General features: G+C 38.6%; 1 protein-coding gene across 2 annotated transcripts; it reads right to left on the reverse strand.

Annotated features, from left to right (window-relative positions):
- Positions 1–2,578: 2,578 nt before the first annotated feature.
- RAB38 (RAB38, member RAS oncogene family) lies at positions 2,579–22,840 on the reverse strand. Of its 2 annotated transcripts, none has more exons than XM_066570344.1 (4): positions 22,812–22,840; positions 20,514–20,776; positions 12,604–12,884; positions 2,579–2,731 (listed from the first exon to the last, which is right to left on the reverse strand). In XM_066570344.1, the coding sequence occupies exons 2-4, from the start codon at positions 20,716–20,718 to the stop codon at positions 2,579–2,581; spliced, it is 639 nt and encodes a 212-aa protein (XP_066426441.1). In that variant the 5' UTR covers positions 20,719–20,776; positions 22,812–22,840. The 2 variants fall into 2 exon arrangements, with proteins under 2 accessions (XP_066426441.1, XP_066426433.1); XM_066570336.1 differs by lacking the exon at positions 22,812–22,840 and adding an exon at positions 21,632–21,640 and having other exon boundaries at positions 20,514–20,700.
- Between the last annotated feature and the right edge of the window lie 690 nt (positions 22,841–23,530).

Consider the following 23,530-nt stretch of genomic DNA (forward strand, 5'->3'; position numbering starts at 1 on the left):
ATGAAATGGCAATTTCCTCTGCTTCACCTGAGATCCACAGATTCATAAGTGAAGTACGGGGCTCAGCTCATGAAAAATTAGCCCTTTAGAAGCTATCTGAGATATCTAGCTCCTTGTATTAACCATAGTGTTGGCTCAGGATATGAATTGTTATCCTTAATAAGGCGTCCATATGACTTGACTTAAATGATGCTTTAAATTTGAAATACCTGATGTGGCTCTAGTTCTGAATTGCAGCTTTGTTGCTGAGATTATTAACCTAGTGCCATGACATCTGTGCAGCCACAGCTTCCGTTTGCAGACCATCTGCAGCCAATCTGATCAGCCCATGCAGTCACACGTTGCTTTATAACCTTGACCAGCTTAACTGAGGTGGAATAATTGAAGTTAATTTTTGTAGCACAGGCAAGCCTTTGAGAGATTTAGAACACTAAGGCTTTACAGCACCATGTATTTATGCTAGAGGGCACTCATATTTTGTTCTGAGCAGTATCAGAGCTTGGCATTTGTGTATCCCCAAAGCACAGTGCCAACAGTAACTTTCAGGGAGTGCTGTGAGGTAGGTGTGTACATAGATCCCTGTTTTACAATTGAGGAAACTGAGGCAGGAAGCTTAAGGTATTTGACACAGATCACAGCAGGAGTTAAAGAATGTTTAACACAGGCATTAAAGGATACACAGCATCCAAGACAACTTGAAAATTACTCTCAAAAAAGCTAGCTCATTATATTTATATATATGTATCCATACATCTATGTCTGTGCAGATTAATTCTGGATGTGAATTTTTATTTTTAAAACTAGAGACTTTGTTTTCTTAATCCAAAATTCTGTGAGAAAAATGGAAGGCTTTAGGAAGAGCACATAAAGAGCTATGTCCCTGTCCCTGGCTCTCCAGAGAGAGAAAAATAGCTCTTATCTGCAGTGCCTATATAGTAACAGAGAATTTAGTGAGAGGCACAAAGTCATAGCATCATTTAGGTTGGAAAAGAACTTTGAGTCCAAACATACATTGCCAAGCAGGATGAATTTTACAGGCACATGAAACTCATAGGTCCCACAGTATAAGGTCAGCTTGAGGATTTTTTTTTTCATTTTTCCTATGCACCAGGTATTCACTAGACTGAGAATTTCACTCCTTCATTTCCAACTAAGTGTTCAGTGAAGTATTGAAGTGGCATCTGCAAACATAAGGCAGATTTTGTCTCCTCCCTTCTATGCTGTTACACCTCTCTAAAAAGAGGAACTCATGTCTGAAGACAGCTCCTGCAACTGAGAGTTCACAGCTTAGGAAGGAAAAGTCTAAGTAAGAACAGAATTTGCAAGTGATTTGCAGGATAGAGGCAAAGTTTGTCTTGAAGGAGCTTGCAGCCAGATGTCGAGACTTCTTGTCTAGACACACTTCTCTGAATGACTCCACCAACCTGCACCTTTTGTGAGATGCTGAAAATCAACAATTTTATTTCCACAGTATGGCTCAATAAATTCTTCACATCTTCCAGAAGTGTCTCTTAAGACTGTTTCATTCTGCTTGCTTCCTGTGATGATTCATATACATTTTAGAAGAATGTTTTCAGAAAGCAAATACCCTTCTGCTCAACACAGATGGATTCCTGAAAAGTTCTGCTGGTATCTTGGAGTGTGGATAGTGAATTTTCCCATGAGAATAAACGTAATGAAGGGATGCATGTTAGGACTTATACAATATACACCGTTTAAACACGCGGGGATATCTGTGGCATGAGGGATGAGAGGGAGGGGAAAAAATCAGTGTGAGCTTTCCAGAGGACATGCTGGCTTTATAGAATAGATAACCCTTTCTGAAAAGCCTGATCTCCTTCACCCAGGAGACTGTACCCCTGATTGCCTGTTTTGTCACCCTTCAGCCTTGACTTGTTCCATTTTGCTTCATCTAAGATAAGGCTATCAACTGTGAGAATGCAACTCCTCAGAAAGAGGGAGCAAATTCTTCATCAGTCTCGGAAGGTCAGATATTCTGGAGAACTGAATGATGGGAAATGTTCCTGCATGTTCAGTCCTGTCACTACATCCAGGAGACTGAACTTGCAATGGGAATATTTAACTGTGAGCATTCTTGGTGTCTGTTTCCAAACAGCTCAATTTTCATTTTCATCATAATCTTCCTCATATGAAACAAGATCATTCAAGTTTGAAGGGTGACAAAGAGTGCAATGATGAAATTTTCCTGGTCAAGATATTGAGGAAACATCCTGGAAATCAATGGACAAGTAGGGTGCTGCTGTAGTCTCATCACAAATACGAATTTTCAGAAACCACATGGCAAAGAAATGGATTTTGATATCACTGGTGCCACCCAAATAGGAAAACACAGCCATCACCATGAGTCTTACTTGACCAATAGCCATAGAGAATTTTGAATAGTTGCTAGGAATGCACACCTCATAATAAATTTTAGCTGAAAAAAAAAGAAAAATTTAAATATATTTTTGAGAAAATTACAATCTGCTTAGGGACAATGTAGGCAGGCTGGTTTTGTTGAATAAAGTATAAATTGTGAATCATAGTTGCTCAGCTCTTGTAATAGTCTGGAAGTCTCTTAAGATTTAAAGCAAGCTGAACAACTGACAATCTTGGAGGAATTCAAGTGTGGTTTTATAATATCTGGTTCAACCGACTGAACTGGATCACTCTCACTAGCAATTATGTGTTTCACCAAGCATCTGGAAGCTTCATTGATGTTTATATTTTCCTGCAAATAAAAGAGAAAGAGAGGTTGATTAGTCAATAATAATAAAAACATATTGCGTATTTCCTGTGCATAGTTAAATTTTTCCCTCAGTAACATCAAAAGTTTACATACCATAATAAACAGTTTTCAAAAATTGACTGTGTTAAATAGTGCTTACTGGAGTTTTGAAGTTTTATATATATTAAGATTCATATATGTTTTAAAATGTATACAGAGCTGATTTGAAATTACCTCAATCTTTTGGTGATTTGATTGCTTCAACAAAGTAAAAAACAAATACCAGAGAGGTGTTGAGGATCAATGCCTGAAGTAAAGCTCCAAAGACCATATTTCACTGCTTGAATAATGGTTACTCATTTCCAAATAGTTAATTACCTACCAGTAATTACAGCCATGAATAGGACTTATTTTTTAAAACCTATCCCACAATTTCAAGATTTCTGTATGCAATGCTTACAATGAAACCTGTGATGGACCAGTTTCATTGAATAAATGATACAATCTCAAATTACTCACAAAACAGTAAAACGGTTCTGTATGGTTTGGAGTCCTCCCTTATTTCTTGTTGAGGTTGACTGCAATGCACTGCATCTCCCATGCACTGATTCAGAAGAAATATATCACCGCTGGTTTTTGTGGTAGGACAGAAAGCCTCACTCTAGGGATTCAAAATGAAAGCTAAAGCACATATTTTCCTACATGGGCCTGATATCAACTGCACATTTAACTTGCAGCAGTTCTTACCCTGTTTGTAGAATAAGTAAAGCTGAAACAGCTTGATCATTGAGACACAGCTCAATGCAGCATAGAAAATAAGAAGTAGTCGTGAATAAAGATTTTTTTTTTTTTTGTAAATAACAGCCACCAATATGTTTGGAATGAAAATTCAGGCTTTCTGGCATAAAAGGCACTCTTCTAGTGTAACTATTGGCATTGATTACTTATTTTAGAAGGCAGGATTTAGAAACTTCACTGTAGCTTCAATCTTCTAGGAAATTGTATCACACAGCCACATACATCCATATGGAAATGCATACCAGTACATAGGCATACATTTGTGTATATACACACACTACTCTTGCTCAGTAAAGATAATGTTCGATTTGCAGCCTAAGATTACCCAGGTTTTCAAGTTGAATCTCTGAGTCATAGACTAGTTTTGACTGGAAGGGACATTTAAATGCCATCTAGTCCCAATTCTCAAGCTTGTCCAGGTCCCTCTGGATGGCAATCTGAAGCCTGCTGTACTGAGGCCATAAACTAGCTATAAAAGAAAGAAACGTGTGTGTTTCAGTAGAGAAGACACATTTATAGGAAAATCAAAAGCTAAAGGAATAGATTCTTTGTCTTTTATGCTATCTCCCACTTTCCAACTAGCCGCCACATGCTGGACCATGACTTTATCTAATCCCCTTGAAATCAATGTCAAAACTCCACAAATTCCATTGTCCATCCCTTTGAATCACAGTAAAGGACTGAAATCTGTGGATCTAGCTGAAAATGTTAAATAGTGCAAGATTTCACAGGTTTCTTCAATGACAAACATGAACTTAAATATTTTGTATGTAAAGAATATCAGTAAGTTGTAACCTCCCAATACTTTAGAAAAGCACATATTAACGTACATAGTAACTGCTAGAAAGTTATATGGGGCTGGGAATTGTCTCTCTACTGAGATGTTAAAATTCTGGTGTATCACATGGCTCTCTCAGACCAGACTAGAAAATTCCTCAAGCATGCACTGAAAACCCTTTTCAGAGCACTGTGAAATTTTATTAAAAAAACCCCCAGACAATGAAAAATATCTCTCAGCACTGCTTAGAAAACTGAAGCCAAAACAGGATTGTTAAATGCACAAAAACAGAAATGTAAATACCTTTTGCATTGTGTTTGTTTTTACTGATGGACTGGTGAGCATTTAATTTGCCCATGTGCTGCTTATGTGTTGAAATAGCAGTATGTGTTTATTTAATAAGGTCTTAGGGACTATCTAATATTCTACCCAAAATGATTAATGTTCAGATGTATTAACAGCAGCCATCTTTGTCAGAGGCTACCATTTTACAGCACTGGGAAAGGGGGAAGGAACCAAGCCCACAATTGCATAAAATTTATATATGTGGACATCCCTCATCCCTGCTTGTGATGGAAATCCATGTGGCAGACATGAGCCTAAAAATGCAGAAGAAAAAGAAGTCTCCAGCCAGTACTCAAACAAGAAAAAAAAAAAAAAGCAAGAGGGAAGGAATAAAAAGTCCTGTCCTGAGGCTACTGAGTCTAGAGAGTCAGTTTGTCACCTTTAACATTTATGTGAAGTGTTTAAGCTGTGTGGATGACCATTTCAGCTGGGGTACAAGGGGAGGAAGAGGAAGGGTGACCCTGACAGACAGCACAGCTGGTTTTGAGTTTGTGTCTAGCTCCAGCCTGCTCCTGTGGTTCAGATGACAACTGGCACACAGTATGGATGAGAAGTAATATGTTAAGTCACCTGCTGCAAGGAGCCTGTGGTCATTCCAAAAAAGCAACTCCTGCTGTCCCAAGATCCCTGCCTTGACCACTTCCTTTCTCATGCTACTATTGCCTTTTGTTACCACCTTAATCCTGTGGTGTCCTAGACCTTCAGATCAGACATTGCTGTATTCTGGGCTGACTAATGAAATATTGATTTCTCCACCTCTCCTTCTATGGTGTGTTTTGCAAAATAAAAATCTGTATTCTGCTAGGCAGTGAAAAAGCTACAGACAGTAGGAGGTGATCTGCTATCCAAACACAGACATCCAGAGGTCTGGTGACTTTAGGGCCCATGAAGTGTTGAGAGGCAATCAAGGGGAGGAAAGAGAAAGAAAGTTAAATTCCACTCAAACACAAAGAAACCAACAATCAGAGTGTAAGGTTGTACAGAGAAGAATAATCACAGACAACCCACTAATGGTATTGAGACATGGAAACTGCCTCAATTATACCTGAAAATAAAATTAATTATGTTTCAAAAAAGCAAGAAAATATAGATGAGACAGTGGAGTGAAAAACTATCTTTCAGTGGGTCTCTATGTTGAAATGCCATAACTGTCACCTCCCATATGGCTTTGTCCTACAAAAGAACATCACAGAAACTGTGATGATTGCTGAAGTTCAGACTTTTTTTTCTCTCCTCTCCTCTCCTCTCCTCTCCTCTCCTCTCCTCTCCTCTCCTCTCCTCTCCTCTCCTCTCCTCTCCTCTCCTCTCCTCTCCTCTCCTCTCCTCTCCTCTCCTCTCCTCTCCTCTCCTCTCCTCTCCTCTCCTCTCCTCTCCTCTCCTCTCCTCCCTTAACCTCCCCTCCCTTCTCCTCCCCTCTCCTCCCTTCCCCTCCCCTCCCTTCCCCTCCCCTCTCTCCCTCTTCCTCGCACCTGCAGTGCTTGTTATCCAGCCTCCTCAGAGGCCACTTTTACCTTCACAGTTCTCCAAACACAGGAGACACTCTGTCTCCCTATATTGCTTCCAAGGCTGGTATTACTCAGCCCTGCATCTTTGATGTGTTTATCTGGACAGCAGCTTTCTGTGATAGGGAAGTGCTGCGATGGCCATTTGTCAGAAGGAGAAAATGCAGAGCCACATGAATCCTAGTCCACCATGCAGTGGCTAGTTGGAAAGTGGGAGATAGCATAGGATGAAGTGTTCACATGATAAGGTAAGAATGCAACAATTTCCTTTCTCAAGAAAAGCTCGTTCCCAAGAGAGAGCTTTTACTGCAAGTCCAAAAAGGATCTTACCCACGTTATGGTGTCTTTATCAGTCCTGTATCCCTGATTCAGCATGCCAGCCTTTATAAAAGCCTTTCCCAAGCACCTTGCCTTGCCCTGTCCCCTGAGGTGCCTAGCTCATTTCTGTGTGGCTCAGTAAGCCCCAGAACCTGATACACTATCCCAGTCAGTGCAAGAGCTGAGATGTGAATCCATCCCTGAGTGATTTATCCTCCATCAACCTGCCAAAATCTGCCAGAGCAAGGACCTGAACCCTGCTTCTGTGACAATGCCTGACTACTTGTGCAAGTCTTTCTTGTGGCCTCATCAAGAAGGAATGGAAAGGTGAAAATCAGAACATGCTACTCTTTATTCTATTACCAGAAAAAAAAAATCAAAGTAAAGAAAATAACTCTGATTAATCTCTGAAATCCAGAAAGGAACACTGGAGGACACAAATGAAAGTAGCATTAGTAGATCAATCTTATTAAAATATACCCTTTCAAAGGGCACTTTTATGGAAGGGATAGCAACTGAGGGCAGGGAAAGAGAGCTGCATTATTGAAAACCCTTGAACTGATTGCTATTGGAAATAATGTCTTGTAAGCAACAATCAACTAAAGGGAAAATAAATACATTATTGAATGTGACTCAAAGCAGTACACAAGCTCAGCAATCATTTTTGCATTCTGGATTACCTTCCCCCTTATCTGTCATCTCTACTGCAGATGCAGAACATTAACATTTAGGGCATTCCTTTTTAATATATGAAATAAGTTCCCACAGATTAGAGTGGCTCTTAGCTCTTTGTAGAAGAATAAAGGCCCTGACAAGTTTTAATGGCCTGTATCAATTTCAGATGGAAGAAATTTTGTTTCTTTCCCATGCACATATCTTGTATTTGACTATCTGGTTGTTTTCTGATAGAATGCTTTTCCCATTGACAGTTTCTTCCTCTTACTGATTCTGATGCTTCTGAGTCTTACCTTGAAAACCACGGTGAAGAACAGTGTGGATGCAGGCACAGAGCTCTTGGGGAGCTCTAAATCAGTGCTGCCTAGAGACATGACCTTAGACTACTGCTGCACTTGAAGGAAATTGACTTCCCATAAGCAAACATTTACAAATTGTGAAATATTCAGGTATTAGATGGGAGCCTAGTGAGAAGCTCATAGCTTCCACATTTTATTTCCATACTGCACTAAAATCCAGGAGCAAGGAAATTACTTGAAAGATGCTTTAACCTGCCCTCCCCTCAAACTAGCACTCTGAGGGAATGGTTCCACATGCTCCCTTAGCAGAACTCCCTGGAAACTGCTGGGAACAGAGCCTTATTAGGATGGTGTGCTGTGCTCCTGCAGTGGTGTTTCTAGGAAAATGCAGCCATACAAGTTAAAAGCCATCTGGATGCAGGAACATGAAATTCATGGATATGAACTGCTGTGACAGCAACTCTGAGAACAAGATCTTTTCTGTGGTTGAATTCTTACATCTGGTTGAATAGCCTGCAACAAAATTATTTCACTTAATGACTTTCTGATTTCAACAATTTTGTGTTTCTCTGAATTTCCAGATTTGGGACAGCACTAAATAATGCATTTCATAAAAGTGATCCAGAGAGCTACAGGACAGCTCTAATACCCATAGGATAATCTGAATGGACTCCTTTTAATTACAGGAAAAAAACTCTGCAGAGAATTCTGCTCAGAGTGATTGTACATCTGAAATGAAATATCCTGCCTTAAATCTCAGCTTTATTTCTTGCTTAATGGCAGAATCTGAAATATTTCCTCAAACTGTACTGTGAGATTGGTTAGACTTTTTTGAGTGAATTAAAAAGACAATTTAGGGAGCCACACATCCCTAACTGGGTCTGGCAGTCTCAAATGGATTGCTTGGATTAAAGTTACCAGATCAGCAGATTAGTTTAGAGTGTCAGCCTAATTCAAATACATGTCCAAACCTTGTTTTTCTTTATGGAAATCAGAAATGCTTATCCAGTTCCTCTGCAAATATACTTCATACCATGCTTTTTTCATGTTTCATAATAATTGTCCAATCAAAAGAACTGAAGAATCTGTGATTTAAACAAGGGCTAGTAGAGCCTATATTATTCACAGAATTCCCTGGTAAGACAGGAAGAATTAATGTCTTTGTTTTTTGAAAGAAAGGCTGGAACAGAGGAGAGAATGACTTTCTGAAGGCAACATAGCAATGGCAAAGAGGACTTTTGATTGCTCGTCCAGCATTTGGGCTCTCTAGATTATTTTAAGGTCTCTTCCAACACAATTCATTCTGAATCTATGGTGGCACACCATGGACTGCCTGTCAAACAAAAGCTGAATAAAGGACATCTTATTATCCAAATTTTTTAGAGGCAGAACTATAACATTGTCCTGGTCCAAATAGGATGTATCCAAATAGCCCAGAGACTCAGACTGCTCATCAGTCTCCAGGTCATGATGCTCAGGAGACAAGGAGCTGTGTGCTTAACCTAGTTTTATAAGGATCTGAAAAGCACAGCTACCAGCCTTTCTGGGCAATTTGGACAAAACATGAATGTCTTTTCATCTAATTCTGTATTGCTGACAGCAGAATTACAACAGGGAAAAGTGGAACTCAGGCATAATAACAGCACAGCCATAGCGAGTTGTAAGGCATTTAAGGTTTTTCTGAATTAGGTACTTTCAAGAACATTTAGTTTTGCCTGACTTGTCTGTTTTGTTGCACAAGTTCCATTTTTATTATAAAGTGATAATAAGCTTGAAATTGCTCCTTTTCTAATCCAAGTCAAAAGCTCACCTCTTTGAACTAGGCATGGTGAAAACAGTTTGAAGGCTTGGAAATGTGAGTGGAGCTCTCAGCTGCTCTGGCCACGTGCTGGATAATTTAATGTGTGACAGGAAGAAGAAATTTCCTTCCTTTAAAAGAATGATTCTTTCACAATAGTTGTGGTCATGAAATTTATTAAAGAATTAACTATTAAGGGTTATTTGGTGACTATCTGGGGATGTGCCTCTTAGACTGCAATCAATATGGGTGAAGTAAAAATGCAGATATAAAAGAGACCAGGCTCACCACCGGCTATATGGCAACAACAGTGTAACTTGTGACTACACTGTGAGGTGGTGTTGCCCTTCTCACATGGAAAACTATCCAAACAAAATCTTCTGTCCTTGTAGGGAGAAAACTGAAAGAGGGTTATTTCCTTCAGATCAATGTAGGAATCAGAACTAATACATAAGTTTGCATTAGGTGGCTCAAATATTTTATATTGGAGTGGTTATCTTACAAAAATAGCACCAGGGAATAATACAGAGATTTTTTTTTGTGTAATCTTCCAGTGAAAAGCTTAAAAACATTGACAGCTTGAAATATGGTAGGTACATATATAGCATGCTACTTTCTGCAAGGCAACCAGAACAAAAATATGTTCTTTTTATAAGTAATCACCTTTGTTTTTCCAAAATGCTTAAATCATATTCAGTTTGTTCTCAAGGCTTTAACATTTCCAAGCACATCTCCAGAAAACCTCTGGAGATCTAATTATTCCAGGGTACCACAAAAAGAGAGTTATTACTTATTTGAACTGCTAAAACTGATATCTGCAATATGATGACTCCTTTGTCCATGCTATTCTGCTTCAAAAGAGTTCCTATTGTCTGTAGCAAACAGAGTTAGTAGTTTTTTTTTTTATCAGACCCAAGTTCAATTACTTATGATGCCCTAGGCTGAAAGAATACCAGGTATGTACAATATCCAGAATTCTAAAATAGTAGTAATATTAACTTTTGTTTAGAAAAGGAAGTGCAAGTTTTAGTTTAGGACTTAGATCAAGTGGGGAAATTATTTTGATCTAACTTAGTTTAAATGTTGTGATTCTACCATCTTTACTGGAATGACTCTCTGCATAATTTTAAAGTCAGAAGCCTCCAATTCTGGGTGGAAATCAGGTGTGTGGATTGCAGAACAACAGGTCCTAGCCTTTGGTGTATAACAGCAGAGAACAGTCTGGTAGCACTCTGTGCCCTCAACTCTCAGCATTCCCTTCAGAGTGGCTTTTGAAAGCAAGTCTTTTCATAGCTGGATTTTTTTTCTGTTCCTACAGGATTGCACTGTTAATCTGGGGACTGCTTGGCTTTTGGAGTTAAATAATGTAAAAAGAATCTAGATATTTACCATATCTAAAATAAGAGAAATTCTTAATTCTGTGCAGCTTAGAGAAACTTGGGGAAAATTCCTCTGTTATGACTTTAAAAAAAATTTTTGTTCTCTATACATCTTTTATGCTGCCATAGTTCTGCCCCAGACTGGCTCCATCATCATCATAAAATTCATTTTCTGACATGATCTGCAATGACTCTTGGCACAATAAATGTGGTTGTCCTTTTTGAGTGGTTGTCCTTTTTGAGTGCTTGCTGGGGACTGGTGTATGGACTTCATGGTACAGATGCCATTCTCATAGTAAAATGTAGTTTATCATAAAGAGGAACACTGGATTCTCTTGGCCTCACACAACACAAATCAGCAGACGAAGCACAGACCTAAATGCAAACCAGGTGCTGCATGTGAACGAATAGGAATACCCTGTTGTAGAGCAAGATAGTTTACATACATACTTAGACCAACATTTCTCTCTATAAATGGCATCTTAAGAAACAGTGGCTGAATTTGAGACCCATTCAGTAGAGAAGCAAAGGCATTAATTATAAAGACATAGAATCATAGAATGGTTTGGGTTGGAAGGGACCTCTTCAAATCATCTTGTCTAACCTGCCTGCCAGGGCAGAGACATCATCAGCTAGACTGGGCTGCTCAGAGTCAAATCCAATCTAGCCTTGAATGTTTCCAGGAATGGAGCATCCACCACATCTGGGTGAACTTGTTCCAGTGTTCCACTATCCTTTGTCAGAAAAAAAGATTTCTTATCTCTAGTGTAAATCTACCTTCTTTTAGTTTAAAACCACTACCCCTTGTCCTATGACAACAGGCTCTCCTGACAGGTTTGTCCCCATTTTTGTTATTAGCCCCCTTAAGTACTGAAAAGCTGCAGTGAGCCCAGAGTTCATGCAATACTTGAGGCAGTCTGGGATATGCTGCTATTCCCCTGCTGTTACTTCTGCTGATTACTAGTGATACATCTTTTAAATATTATTGCTTAAAGAAGGTGTCAAGACCAGAAAAGTAAAACACAAATATACACCCTAAAAGTTCTTAAGTACCTTACATAAACTGTTTAAAAGGAATTAAACAATCAAATTTGGCTTCCAGCCTACTAGAAATCTAGGTTAAACCAGAACCAAACTGTTTACATTTCAAACATCCAAAACTTCCCCAGAGCTGTTAATGATAACACCAGCTTTCATAATAGGATACAATCAACACAATATCCACTGAATTGTTGTGTTCAAATCAATATTTCACATGCCAGCTTCCAAATCCTGCACAAACTGAAATTATCTGAGACATCTCAAATTGATCTACAGTACCTACTTTTGGCCTTTGTAATTTGAAAGTCTGAGTGCCCTTTCTGATTTTTATCTTAATATTCCGTGCACTCAGGAAATCAGTACCAAGACAAAGAATTGAACCTCAGAGCAGCTTATTCAGCCTTTTGACCACTGATATTTTCCTTCCTCCCCAGATATGTGATTTTTTTGAAAAGACTTTTGAGAATGAGAGCTTATAACAGTGAGCATTGTACAAGCACTACAATAGACTGACTTTATTTCTGGAATCTAAGGCAATGAAGCTATTGTCTCAAATCAGCATTTCTCAGGCAAAGTGGTTACATAAATATTTAGAGACAATATTCAATATTAAGAATGATGAAAACCATCTTCATATCATTCACAAGAGGTAGTTTTTATGCCTTGCCTAAGGTCATCCTCCTCCCCAGGCTATTGAGCAGTAACCTGTTGACTGGGTACATACTTTACTGCTGGCCTATCATGGCACAGCAGCTGCATTTCAGAATGTTGCAATAAAATACCTGAAAGAAATAGAATTGCATACTATACATTTACAAATCTATCTTTAATTATTACTACCAAGAGAGGAGCTTTTCAAGGTGCATGTTTAGAGCAAATGAACTATTTTAGGAGCTGATTTCTCTGTCCTTAGAAACATTTGAAAAGAAACAGAAACATTACCTTGGCTGATGTTTCAAACCAGCCCACGAACCCATTCTCTTTGCAGAACTGATCCATCTTGATGCCGTTGTTCATAAGAACATCTATTCCCTGGTCACATTTGTTTGCTAATAGGACTGCTGGCACAGGTTTGCCATTTGGAAGAACCAACTTAGAGTCCAAATCCTCTTTCCATTTTGTCACTGCTTCAAACGTCGCAGGTCTTGTAACATCAAAGACAATAAAAGCTCCCATAGCCTCTCTGTAATACACCCTGGTCATGTTTCCAAATCTTTCCTGTCCTGTAATGAAGAAAGTAGGAGGGAAAAACAAACATTACCTTCTAAAAATCAGTGCTTCCTATCCAGGTCAGTATTTCACATAAAAGGTTTTCTAAGATAACATTACTGAAGGCAGGACTTCATTTTAAAAGTCTCTGGGAAACTACTCTTTGCCTAAATAATTATAAGTACCATGCTAGAATAATTTGTGTGAAAATGCAGGAAAGTATTGCATGAAAAAGGAATTTTCAAGCCAACATCCAAGGAAATTCAATGAAGTTCATTATAAGTGAATAATAAGTGTGATAAGTGAATAATAAATGTATGGTCTTATTAGGCTACCAAATTTCTCAGTCTGTGGACAGTGCCAGGAGTCTTTGAGTACATTATAGGACTTTCAACAAGAGACACAAAAAAATATAGGCACCAGATTGGAAACTCCTTGGTACTATGGTATTTTGTCTAAAACATCTAACACAACCGAAGTGCTCAAGCATGAAGAGGATCCTGCATATTCTCATGCAAATGATAATAACCAGCAGTACCATAATATAGGTCTGAAAACATGCCAGGCATCAGTGTAATTATAAGTTTGCTTTTATTGGCAAACTAAAACACAGAGGTGAGGAAGGTGAATTTAAAGCCTTGAAAACACGGAAAGTGCTCTAAGAAATATCATATTGCAATAGCAGTATGAAGAGCTGCATTGCTCCACTGAAAAGATCTGTGAGGAGGGTTTCATACCAGTTCTTTCCAGAAGCTTCATGGTTTTATTTGCTGAATTCAAAGTGCTTTCTGGGAAAGGACAGAGTTTTTTGTGAGCTACCAGTACATTAGTATATTCAAACATAGACATTTGTAAATATCTTTCATTTCATATGATTAAGAGTATGAACAAATTAACACATGACATCAGGATGTGGTATGTTGATCAGCTATGGATTTCTTAATATATCTGCTGTTTTCATGGGAACTCTGGAAAAATAACTCTGGAAAAGTAAATTACACAGAACTTTTCTTGAAAATAAAAAAATAGATTTTCTTCTAATGTCTGCAGCACAGCTGTGATCCAAAGAAAAATTGTCAGCTCCTGAAACATTTCACAACAATAGGAGTTTTTAAGACAACTCCTGTACATGCTTCCATAGCTGGGAAAAAGTGCTATGGAAATAGAAGCATTGGATACAAAGCTGTTTCTAGCCTTATTTTCTCAACGTGAGCAATTTTGAGTAGGTTAGGAAGACAAGAAGATTGGCAGTCTGTCTCTGACCCCAGGAAAGTTATTTGTAGAGAATTTGTCTGATATAAATTTTGCTGTCAAATGTAAGGGAGGGCTGAGAAAGGAAAAGTAACAATTGTTTAGCTTCTAGACCATGCACTTTCATTTAATGGAAATAGCACTGAACCCACTTAGGGGGTCAACACCATCAGTTTGTGATGTTTGTCTTTGGTTTTAAGCACTGTGGCAGCAAGGAGACAGTCATACACATGATTCAGAAACCAAAGAAGAAGCCCGTCTTCTCTAAATTAATGTAAATTTTTTTTTATCGTAAAGAGACACTGTGTCCTATTGATAAAGCAAGATAGAAAGAGATTATTTCTGGGAAAGAAGAGGTCATATTCAAAATTTCTTTTGTCTATATTTTTATTCAAATGTCTTATGATTCCTATCAGTGGGCTAATCAGATGAATGGCTAAGTCATGTGCTATTCAATAATCTCCTTGTTGAGAAATTCTTTTTTCATCTGCAAGAAGGTGCCTTCCACCAAAAGCCAAGGTTTAATTAGAAACATGGCAGTGAGGTAAGCAGCAACATATACAAATAGTTTTTGATGGATATTGTATTTCACTGATACTTTATACTTCTCATTCAAAGTTTGTGAGATGCTTACACTGTAGGTGATATGAGAGAAGCTCAACTCAGGCCTCACACATATTTATTAGGACACAGATCACTGGGATAGGTGGGACATGGTGTCACAGAACATTAACTAAATTATTCATTTGCAGAATGAAATCATCCACCATGAAGGAAGTTACTAAAGGAATAAAAGGCTCCTAAGTTGTGATCTTCTGCTTAGTAGTGGCCCACAAATTTCTGACAAATTGTATGATACTGATTCTTCCTCTGGCTTCCAGCTGCTTTTTCAGATACACAGGATTTTTACGGCACAGAAAAGCCAGTGTGTTCATAAAAGCAGCATTTTGCAGGAAGACAGAGATAACCAATTTCCATCACCAACCACTTCAAAGAAAGAGAAAGAATGGAACTGCATGATTAACTGTCTAAACTGTTTTGAAGTGGTCTTTTTCTCCATCAGTTATAATTAATGTATCAACATACTCGACATAAAGGCATTAGGCCAGTTTGAATGGAAAAAGAGGTGTTTTATACATCAGAGTTTTAGTTTTATGACCTTTGCATAATGACTTTAATTTAAATTGTGGAAAAAGTGATCTTGAGTATTTACATTGAGCTAAATGGAAAACTAAATAATATGTCTAAGGATGCAGAAGTACTCTTTTTTCTACAGATTCTCGCTTATGTGAACAAAATCCTATATTAATAGATGAGCTTCCTAAAACCTTTTAGTTTAGCAGAATTGCTCATAATAATAGGCACTGCTTGATGTATTAAAGATGTCAAAATCTGGCCTTAGGTTTTCAGCAACACAATGTCTTAGGCAGGAATTAGGCTAGAAAATAGATCAGCCATTAGGTATTCAGTGATACCTCTCAGGCAGCCTTGAACATTAGAATCTGCTTTACTGCAAGACCAACTGGGGAAGATTGGTTTTGCTTTTCACTGGAAGGGTAAGAAGCTTGGGAAATATTTGATGTGGCCCCTAGTACTTTACTGCATGACTTACAAGACCCCTGGCATTTGGCATCAAACCCTGCAATTCCAATGGCCTTTGCCCACTGAGATTGGGCTTTATGTTGGGATTATTAGCCCTGAATTAGATTAAAAAATTAACTGGGAGTACTGAAGGTTAGGATCCCTTTGTAGTCTGAGACTGGGAAAAAAATGTCTAATTGTTAATTCAGATGAATCCTACTCTGCTTGGAAGCAAACCCAGTGAGACCAAGGTGATAAAGCAGCAAAATTTCTACTAAAGGAAAACACTCTCTGTCTGAAGGGCAGCTGCCTACACATTTATCCTAATCTCAGTGGTACCTCTGCAGCAGGCAAAGCTATCAGTTCATGGGTTTAAAGCAACCATCAGCTGAACTTTCACAGCTTATAAAAATTTACCCCGAATAAATTTGTACAGTAATCTAAAATTTTCACTAACCACTATCATCTCTAATAAAGGTATAAAAAATAATGATAAAGGGATTAAACTCAGATAACTTTCACAATTTTGACCACAGCATCTGAAATGTGGCACAAAAATTTAAATTAAAAAATTATTGAAACTGCCCAATGCTGAGTTTTATGATGCATTCTACTTCTTGCCACTGTCCTAAGAGATAATGCTTTTGGGAACAACCTTGCTTTACAGACAGCCTTTAGCCAACACTGAAAAGCTGGAAACTGTGGGAAAAAATTAAACATCTTTTATCTTTCCCTTCAAAATATCTTTTAGAATATTGACGCTTGAATTCAAATAATTGTCTTTATGGACTGAAGCTTAAGCAGCCCTTGAGCTGATGTTCACCACCCCTGAATGAGGAAAAGCAGGCTGTCAGCAGGATCTGGCCCACAGATTCCAGCACCCATGTCTACTGAAATAAAACCCTCCCAGCAAGAGACTTATTTATGTTTGCAGAACAGTAATTTCAAGGTAACTTAGCCTAGAAATCACCATGACTATCTTATTTATGCATATGTGCTGCAATGCTTAGCAGCTGCCAAAAGCCTAAAATGCTGAGGACGTGCTGTGCCTGGCATTAGTGAACAGGTTTCCACTTACTCCTTCTGCAGCATAACAATCCTAAAAACTTTACAAGTGCAGAGATACTCATCTATATCTGTGGCTAGACTGCTGCTTCTGAAGGTGAAAGTGACCTGGAAAGGAAATGGAACTGTTCTTTCCCCAAAGCATTGGTCCAACCGTTTATGAGAACCAGACTTTTAAACACAAACCAATATCTTTTTGGTAGCAATGAATAACCCAGCCCACTCAAATGCAGAAGGAGTGATTAAGAGGATGCTGAGATGGCTGTTGAAAAGGAGCAGGGAGCAGGCACTGATGTGCTGCTCTCTGATGTACGAAGCTCCTCCCTGCAGTAAATCTATGGCTAATGCTGGTCTTCAGAGAAATCTCTGGACTGTTTGGGCACAAAACACAGACAGTAGCACAGAGAGCAGCCTTGCAGAGAAGGGAATAGAAAATACACCCACATCTTCTGTCTGCAACAGCTGTTTTCTTCAGAAGCAGTGTGCCAGCCTGCATCTGCAGGGCCAACACCATCCACTGTAACCTTGTGCAAAATATGATTCAGAGTTTCTTTAAAGCTTTCCTTCTCAGAATTTGTTAATGAATTTAAAGTACATAAACACAAAGACAGCAGAAAAGATAAAGAAATAAAGACAGAAATTGACTGAGGGGCAAGATTTAATGTTGTATGACACAGCAGTAGAGATGATGGCACACTTTAACAGGAACACCTAAACTAATAATTTGTGAAACAAAATGGAATTGTTGTGAAGAAATTAAAGAAAGGTGAACTTTATCATGTTTATCTCCTCCCACACTCAATACTCAACATTCAGTCACCTCAAACTTAGGCATTTCACTGAATCAGACATAAGTTCACAGATTTTAATGACAGCATGTTGTTACAAACACCATAACATCACATAGCATTAAGGTTAATCTTACTATTCCTGCCTAACACCTACAGTTTCAGGAATACAGTATGTGTTAAAACCACTGTCTTAAAGTAACAACGTGTAATGCAGAGCCTACATTATCCCTGAATTAATTTTTGTAATACTTAGTTATCCTTGTTTTTTGGCATTACTCTCTCATCTAAATAAATGCAGTTTCAGCATTTAGCTGTTAGATCATATTATAGCTTTGTTTACAAAATTAAAAAACACAGAAAAATATCTTACACAAATATTAACTAAATTCAATTAGATGGCACCAGATAAACCAAATTTACTTTTTCTTCTTATGTATGGTAAGGGTAAACCAGGCCAAACTACTTGGTCCAACCACAGCTGGAATGTGTCATTCCTCAAATAAAGTCACAACGTACATAAACCCTACTAAAAATGTAGATAAGTTTGACACTAGTTTTAATCACAATATTTTAAAGAAAATTATTTCTAGATTTTTAAACAATTTACTGCCCATGAAAAGCAAGGAGGAGTACACATATGCTAGGTTCACTGCCTGTATAATAGAGAGGGGAGAGGATATAAGAGCTAAAATAATACCTGATATATATATATATAAATATGATATAAATATGTATTCATATATCATTGCTGATATGAAATATTAACAATGTATTTGCAGAATTTGCTTCAATTCAAGGTGTTCTGCATGCTAAGCCAACATCCAGCTTGGTCAGGGACTGGAAGTTTATTTCCTTACCACAAAAGATAAGCCTGACTTGATAACAGAGTCAATCAAAAGAGAAAGGATGTTTTAAGACCAGAGATTTTATTTTCCTCCCTCTTCTCATTGCCCATTTGTATTTTGCAAATGATTTTACATGACCAGCCACGGCCAGGAGAAATCAATTCCATTCTCTCCATATTTCCAATCAGTTTTACTTCTCTTTCATTTTTGAACCTCTTTTTCTCTCACCAGCCAGATGCCTTATGTGTGATAACTTTTATGCCTGCACCATGATCATCTAAATTCAGCATGTTGCTTACAGAACTTGCTCTCAGTGTACAGCCAGCAGCAGCTAAAGCTCCTTAAGCAGAAGTCATTAAAGCTAAGACAGCAACTCTTTTTATTACCAACCACTGTCTTGACCTTCACAATGATGCTTTGAATTGGGCAATTCATACGAAATTTAGTACTGTGCTGTAATTCTCTCTGTCATGTGTGATAACTCAGAAAGCATGCTAGTCATTCAGTACTACAACTAGGTGTAATTGCTTTTGCAGCCTGACCGAAAGCTACATCATATGATCCGCCAGCACATGATTAGTAGTGTAATAAATCTCTGAAACAAGGCATGCAAAATACATTCTTTAAGTCTCTGATACAGCCAGAATTCACTATTAAATGCTTTTTTTCTCATGCAGAAATGTTTTTCTGGCAGTGTACATATTTGTTGTTACAATCAGCCACTGGTGAACTGTAAAATAAGTGTTTGCAACATTATTCTATCTTTTAATAAAGAAAACTGAGCACATATGTATTTAAAACCATAAAACCACAAGACTGAATTAGTGTGTGAAAAAGTGGAGTTTATATGTTTTACATAAAGCAGTGTTGTTGCATAAGTTTTAGTACCTCAGTGCCAAATTCAGAGCTCAGACATGAGACAGCTCAGTGCAGCAGAAAAGCACTCCCTCCACCAATAAGAATGCCAAGAATTTTTTCATTTCACCAGTTTTACCCGGTGCTGTTCCAGACTAGATCAATGAACCTGAGTGGGCTCACAACTCAGGCCACAGGCTGGTACAGTTGCCTAAGAGCTGATATGATGTTCACCTTTATTCCCTATTTAATGAAAGTAGTTTCTTAATTTAATTGAGTTTTTAAATGCCTCCCCTTATGCTGTAATCTATTGTTACAGTTGTATTTGATTTTTGCATTCCCAAAATGAAAAATTATTACTTACAGCATGGGATATATGCCATCAAGATAAACTTATTTTTTGGACTGAAACAAAAATGATTGATTTTTCAGAAAGGTGGTGGCAAAAAAAGTTGCCTGCTTAATTTGAAGCCAAATCAAAAATGTCTGAAGCACTGACAGCCACAATGTCAAATTCTGTGTGTTTTAATGATGTAACCATGTGGGGATATCTGGACTTTACTGTTTTTCTCCTTGCAGAGGGTAAATAGTCTTTTGTTTTGCTTAATGTTGGAATAAGGGTATTTAAATATGAATAATTATATTTTTAACAACCAGAATGATTGCTAAATAGAAACATTTCTCTTTCCAAAACACATAAGAAGTTGATTTCATTGGACTGAAGGAGGGCAGGTATGAGAGAGAGGAAGAAGGAAGGTATTTCAATAAACTAACTCATATACATTTTCTTTATTTTTTTAACTATAAAAGTAATTTTAATCATCTTACTGAATGTCTCATCTATTCCACCAAATTAAAAAGATTTAACAGGACATTCTTGTTATTCTTCCTCCTGTCATAGAGACCTGTTAGTTCAAGGAAGCAAAACTGAACATTGTCAGCTACAGGGAAAACAACTGGGTCATTTGGAGAGAGGTGCCTGCGTCCCTTAGTATGTCCAAAGGCCTGGGAGAAAAATCAGCTAGCACAGGTTCCACTCTGACTCTCTGGCTTCCCTAGTTTGGGAGTCTGCTGATTTTAGGGAATCTCCAAAATGTCAAGCTGCCCTTAAAGTTTTCTCTCCTCAATCTGCTCTCCCTCACTGCATAGGTAGTGGCAGTTCCCAGCTTTCAGATCAGTACAAATGAGTTGGGCTCTGTATTTTGTATTGTTCTTTGATAAAGGCAAAGGGCAAAGGGCTCTCCTCTGTACTCACCCGCAATGTCCCAGAGCTGCAGCCGTACCACAGTCTCAGCATCCCAGTTCAGTACCTTCAAAGCAAAGTCCACCCCGATGGTGGCCCGGTAGTGGGGGGAGAAGTTCTGGTGGACATAGCGCTTGATGATGCTGGTTTTGCCCACTCCCAGGTCCCCGATCACCAGCAGCTTGTAGAGGTGCTCCTTCTGGCTGTGCTTCTGCATCTTTCCTCTGGCTGCGGCTGCTCCCTGCAAACTGATTGCATGCTCTGCCCCAGGAATCCTGCCAGCCTGAGGGGAAGAGAGGGGTGAGGGACTGGGGAGGGAAGGAAGGAGAGCAAGGTAGGTGGAGGCTCTCTCCCTTCCTACGGAAGCAGGATCACCACATCCAGCAGGCAGCCCTGCTGGGAGATGAAGTAAGGACGAACTGGGGGAAGGAAGTCTCCCAGAAAGTTTTGTGCGTATGTGTGTAAAGGTCAGCACGAGGTGTGTCTGGGATTAGTCTGGCTGCTAAAGGCTTTGCAGGAAAATTCATGCAACAGTTCTGTACTCTGTTTGGCTCCTTGCTGAAAGGACAGTGTTTCTGTTGTGCACTAGTTTTACACACAGTAAATTTTGAATCACTGCCTTGGTGATAATATATGCTTGTTTCCGGATGTCTTTAAGGTGCCAGTCATTGCAAAAAACCCCTGAAAACTCCTTTCAGAGGTTTCATTTTTGCACTAAAGTGCAAAAATTAAACCAGCGTGACTTCAGATTTGGATGAAATTTGGTTCTAATCTGTGTAAGTTAGTGTGAATGCAATTACATCACTAGTTATAGCGATATACAGCAGCTCTACTTGTGTCCATACTAGGAGGGCTGTACAAATTAATTTACAGCAGATACATATTTTAAAATTTTGTTACCAAAATTGTAATTGTCTCTGTCTACCTATAATCATGCTCCCATCTGAATGCAACATGCAGCTTGTGCTTTGTTTTTCATACATCTGGACTCTAAAATGCAAAAAAATCCAGGTTTACCTCATGACTCTGATAATCAGAAGTTATGAAAGCATAACAGCATTCGAGCATATGAATGCCAGTGTCTCAACAGTCATCTGTTTTCCAAAACAAGTGATGCCAAACTTGCAAACTGAACCCATTTGAGTAAATAATTCCCCTGACATGACTGTCCCTTTATTTTGAATGAAGAGCACTGTGAATTTTACATAGGCAGCTTAGCTGGAAACCTCTACCCATTACCTAGAGGTGTTTGATCCTTTTAGCAGCTTTGATAGCAAACCCACAGAATTTTAATATTATGTGCAACTTATCAGTGAATATTTTTTTATTTTTTTATTTTTATTTATTTATTTTTTCAGTGAATATTTTTTTATATTTTTTATGTTCTTGAAAATGAAAACATACTTTTTACTTATTGCAGTATTATTTGATAGAGTTCTTATCCAAGTGTGGACTGAAACAGCATTAGAATTTTGTCATCTATCCAAAAAGCTGGATTTTAGTAGACAAAGAATCCAGAACATTCATATTATGCAATCTTTCATAATCGGTCTTTAAACTCAAATTTTAAGTTTGTGTTTGTGTGTGTATATGTACATAAACACACAAAGTAGAAATAGGTAACTTTAGAGGAAAAATGTCTTATTTTCCTTGAACCTTTTTTAATAAGAGGATTTTTTTTTTCAATAAGATAAATTGTCTTTCCAAAAACAAGCTGTCATTTGTATCCTGTTTGGAGAGAAATTTTAAAGAGCTTCGCCTTGTTAGGATGGACAACAACTTGATAGGCAAATCAGTTTGATCAGTTAGTATATTTGCATGATTCAAGCTCATTATTGTTATTACTGGCAGTGTGTGCTATGTCAATTCTTGCCTTTACAGCACCTCTGTTTCTTGAGAGGATCCAATACTTGAGTACTTCTAAGCATTGACCATTACCCTCTAAAGTTGAAGATTTCCCCTTTTAGAGCTTAAACAAAGAACAGGCTGAGGGGATTTAGCAATTTTGGAAATAACGAAATCGGTGTTTTGGATAAGGTTTAAATTACATCTGATGTTTCATCCTTCTTTGATGATGGCCATTGCTCAGAGAACAGTGTGTGGAAGGTCCCTGAAAGCAGGTGCTTGCTAACTGGAGGTCTTAGGCTATTAGTAAGTGTAGTTAGAGGCTGGCCTATACCCAGAAGCATGAGGCTTTATCTCTCTTCCAAAGTTGTTGTTGGAATTAGCTATAATAGCTCTGGATAATCGTGTTACTTGTTTAAATCTCCAATTCTTCTCTGAATTCTAAATTCTTGGCCCCAGCAGCACCCTGGTACAATGAGCTCCTCAGAGGCTCAATCAAGGTCACCCTGGGCTGGCAGTAGGGCTACCAGTGAGATTCTCAGTAAGGTGTTCAGATGTGGGGTGAGCATGGAGGAGGGATCACTGCAGTCAGAGGGATGATTTGCTGAGCTAAAGGGAAGTATGGACTGAAGCATCTTGCTGAGTGAAGGCTGTACCCAGATCTAACTTCATGGTGAGCTGGCTTTTATAGGCACCCTCTGCTAAAATGCTCCTGAAATGTCCTGCCTCGCTCCACCTTTTTGGAGCCATGTATCTGTACTGGTTTGGCCTCCTTGCCATCCAAAGGCACTGGGGTGGGGTGGTGCGGACCTATCATTAATTTGCAGCCCTGCTGCAGCACTGTCATGGGAGAAGACAGCAAATTTGGGTTGTTTATGGCTTAGATGATCATTGCAAGGTTTGCTTGATGATGCCAGCTGATCCCCTCATGCACACAAACAGGTTACTGCAGCTCAGCTATCTCCTGCAGGCAGAGGTGGCCAGGGAAGCGCACTGAGCTTGGAGATGATGCAATGAAATCTGTCTTAGCTGAGACCACACTTAAAGACAGGTAATATAAACCATACCAGCTGGCATTTGCCAACCACAGGTAGGTGGTTAGCAGGGCTCAGCTGACGCCAAATAACTTGTAGGCTGGGTGAACCAGATGTTGCCCCTGAGCCCTTACTCTGCTGCTGTCCAGG

The sequence above is a fragment of the Molothrus aeneus genome, chromosome 2, assembly GCF_037042795.1.
Source record: "Molothrus aeneus isolate 106 chromosome 2, BPBGC_Maene_1.0, whole genome shotgun sequence".
Taxonomy (NCBI): Eukaryota; Metazoa; Chordata; class Aves; order Passeriformes; family Icteridae; genus Molothrus; species Molothrus aeneus.

Coding starts and splice junctions, on each gene's coding strand:
- RAB38 (XM_066570344.1), bottom strand. CDS start 20,718: ATGCAGAAGCACAGCCAGAAGGAGCACCTCTACAAGCTGCTGGTGATC. Junction 12,885..20,513: donor GCAGCTCTGGGACATTGCGG/GTGAGTACAGAG, acceptor TCTTCATTACAG/GACAGGAAAGATTTGGAAAC. Junction 2,732..12,603: donor GGTTTGAAACATCAGCCAAG/GTAATGTTTCTG, acceptor TTTTATTTGCAG/GAAAATATAAACATCAATGA.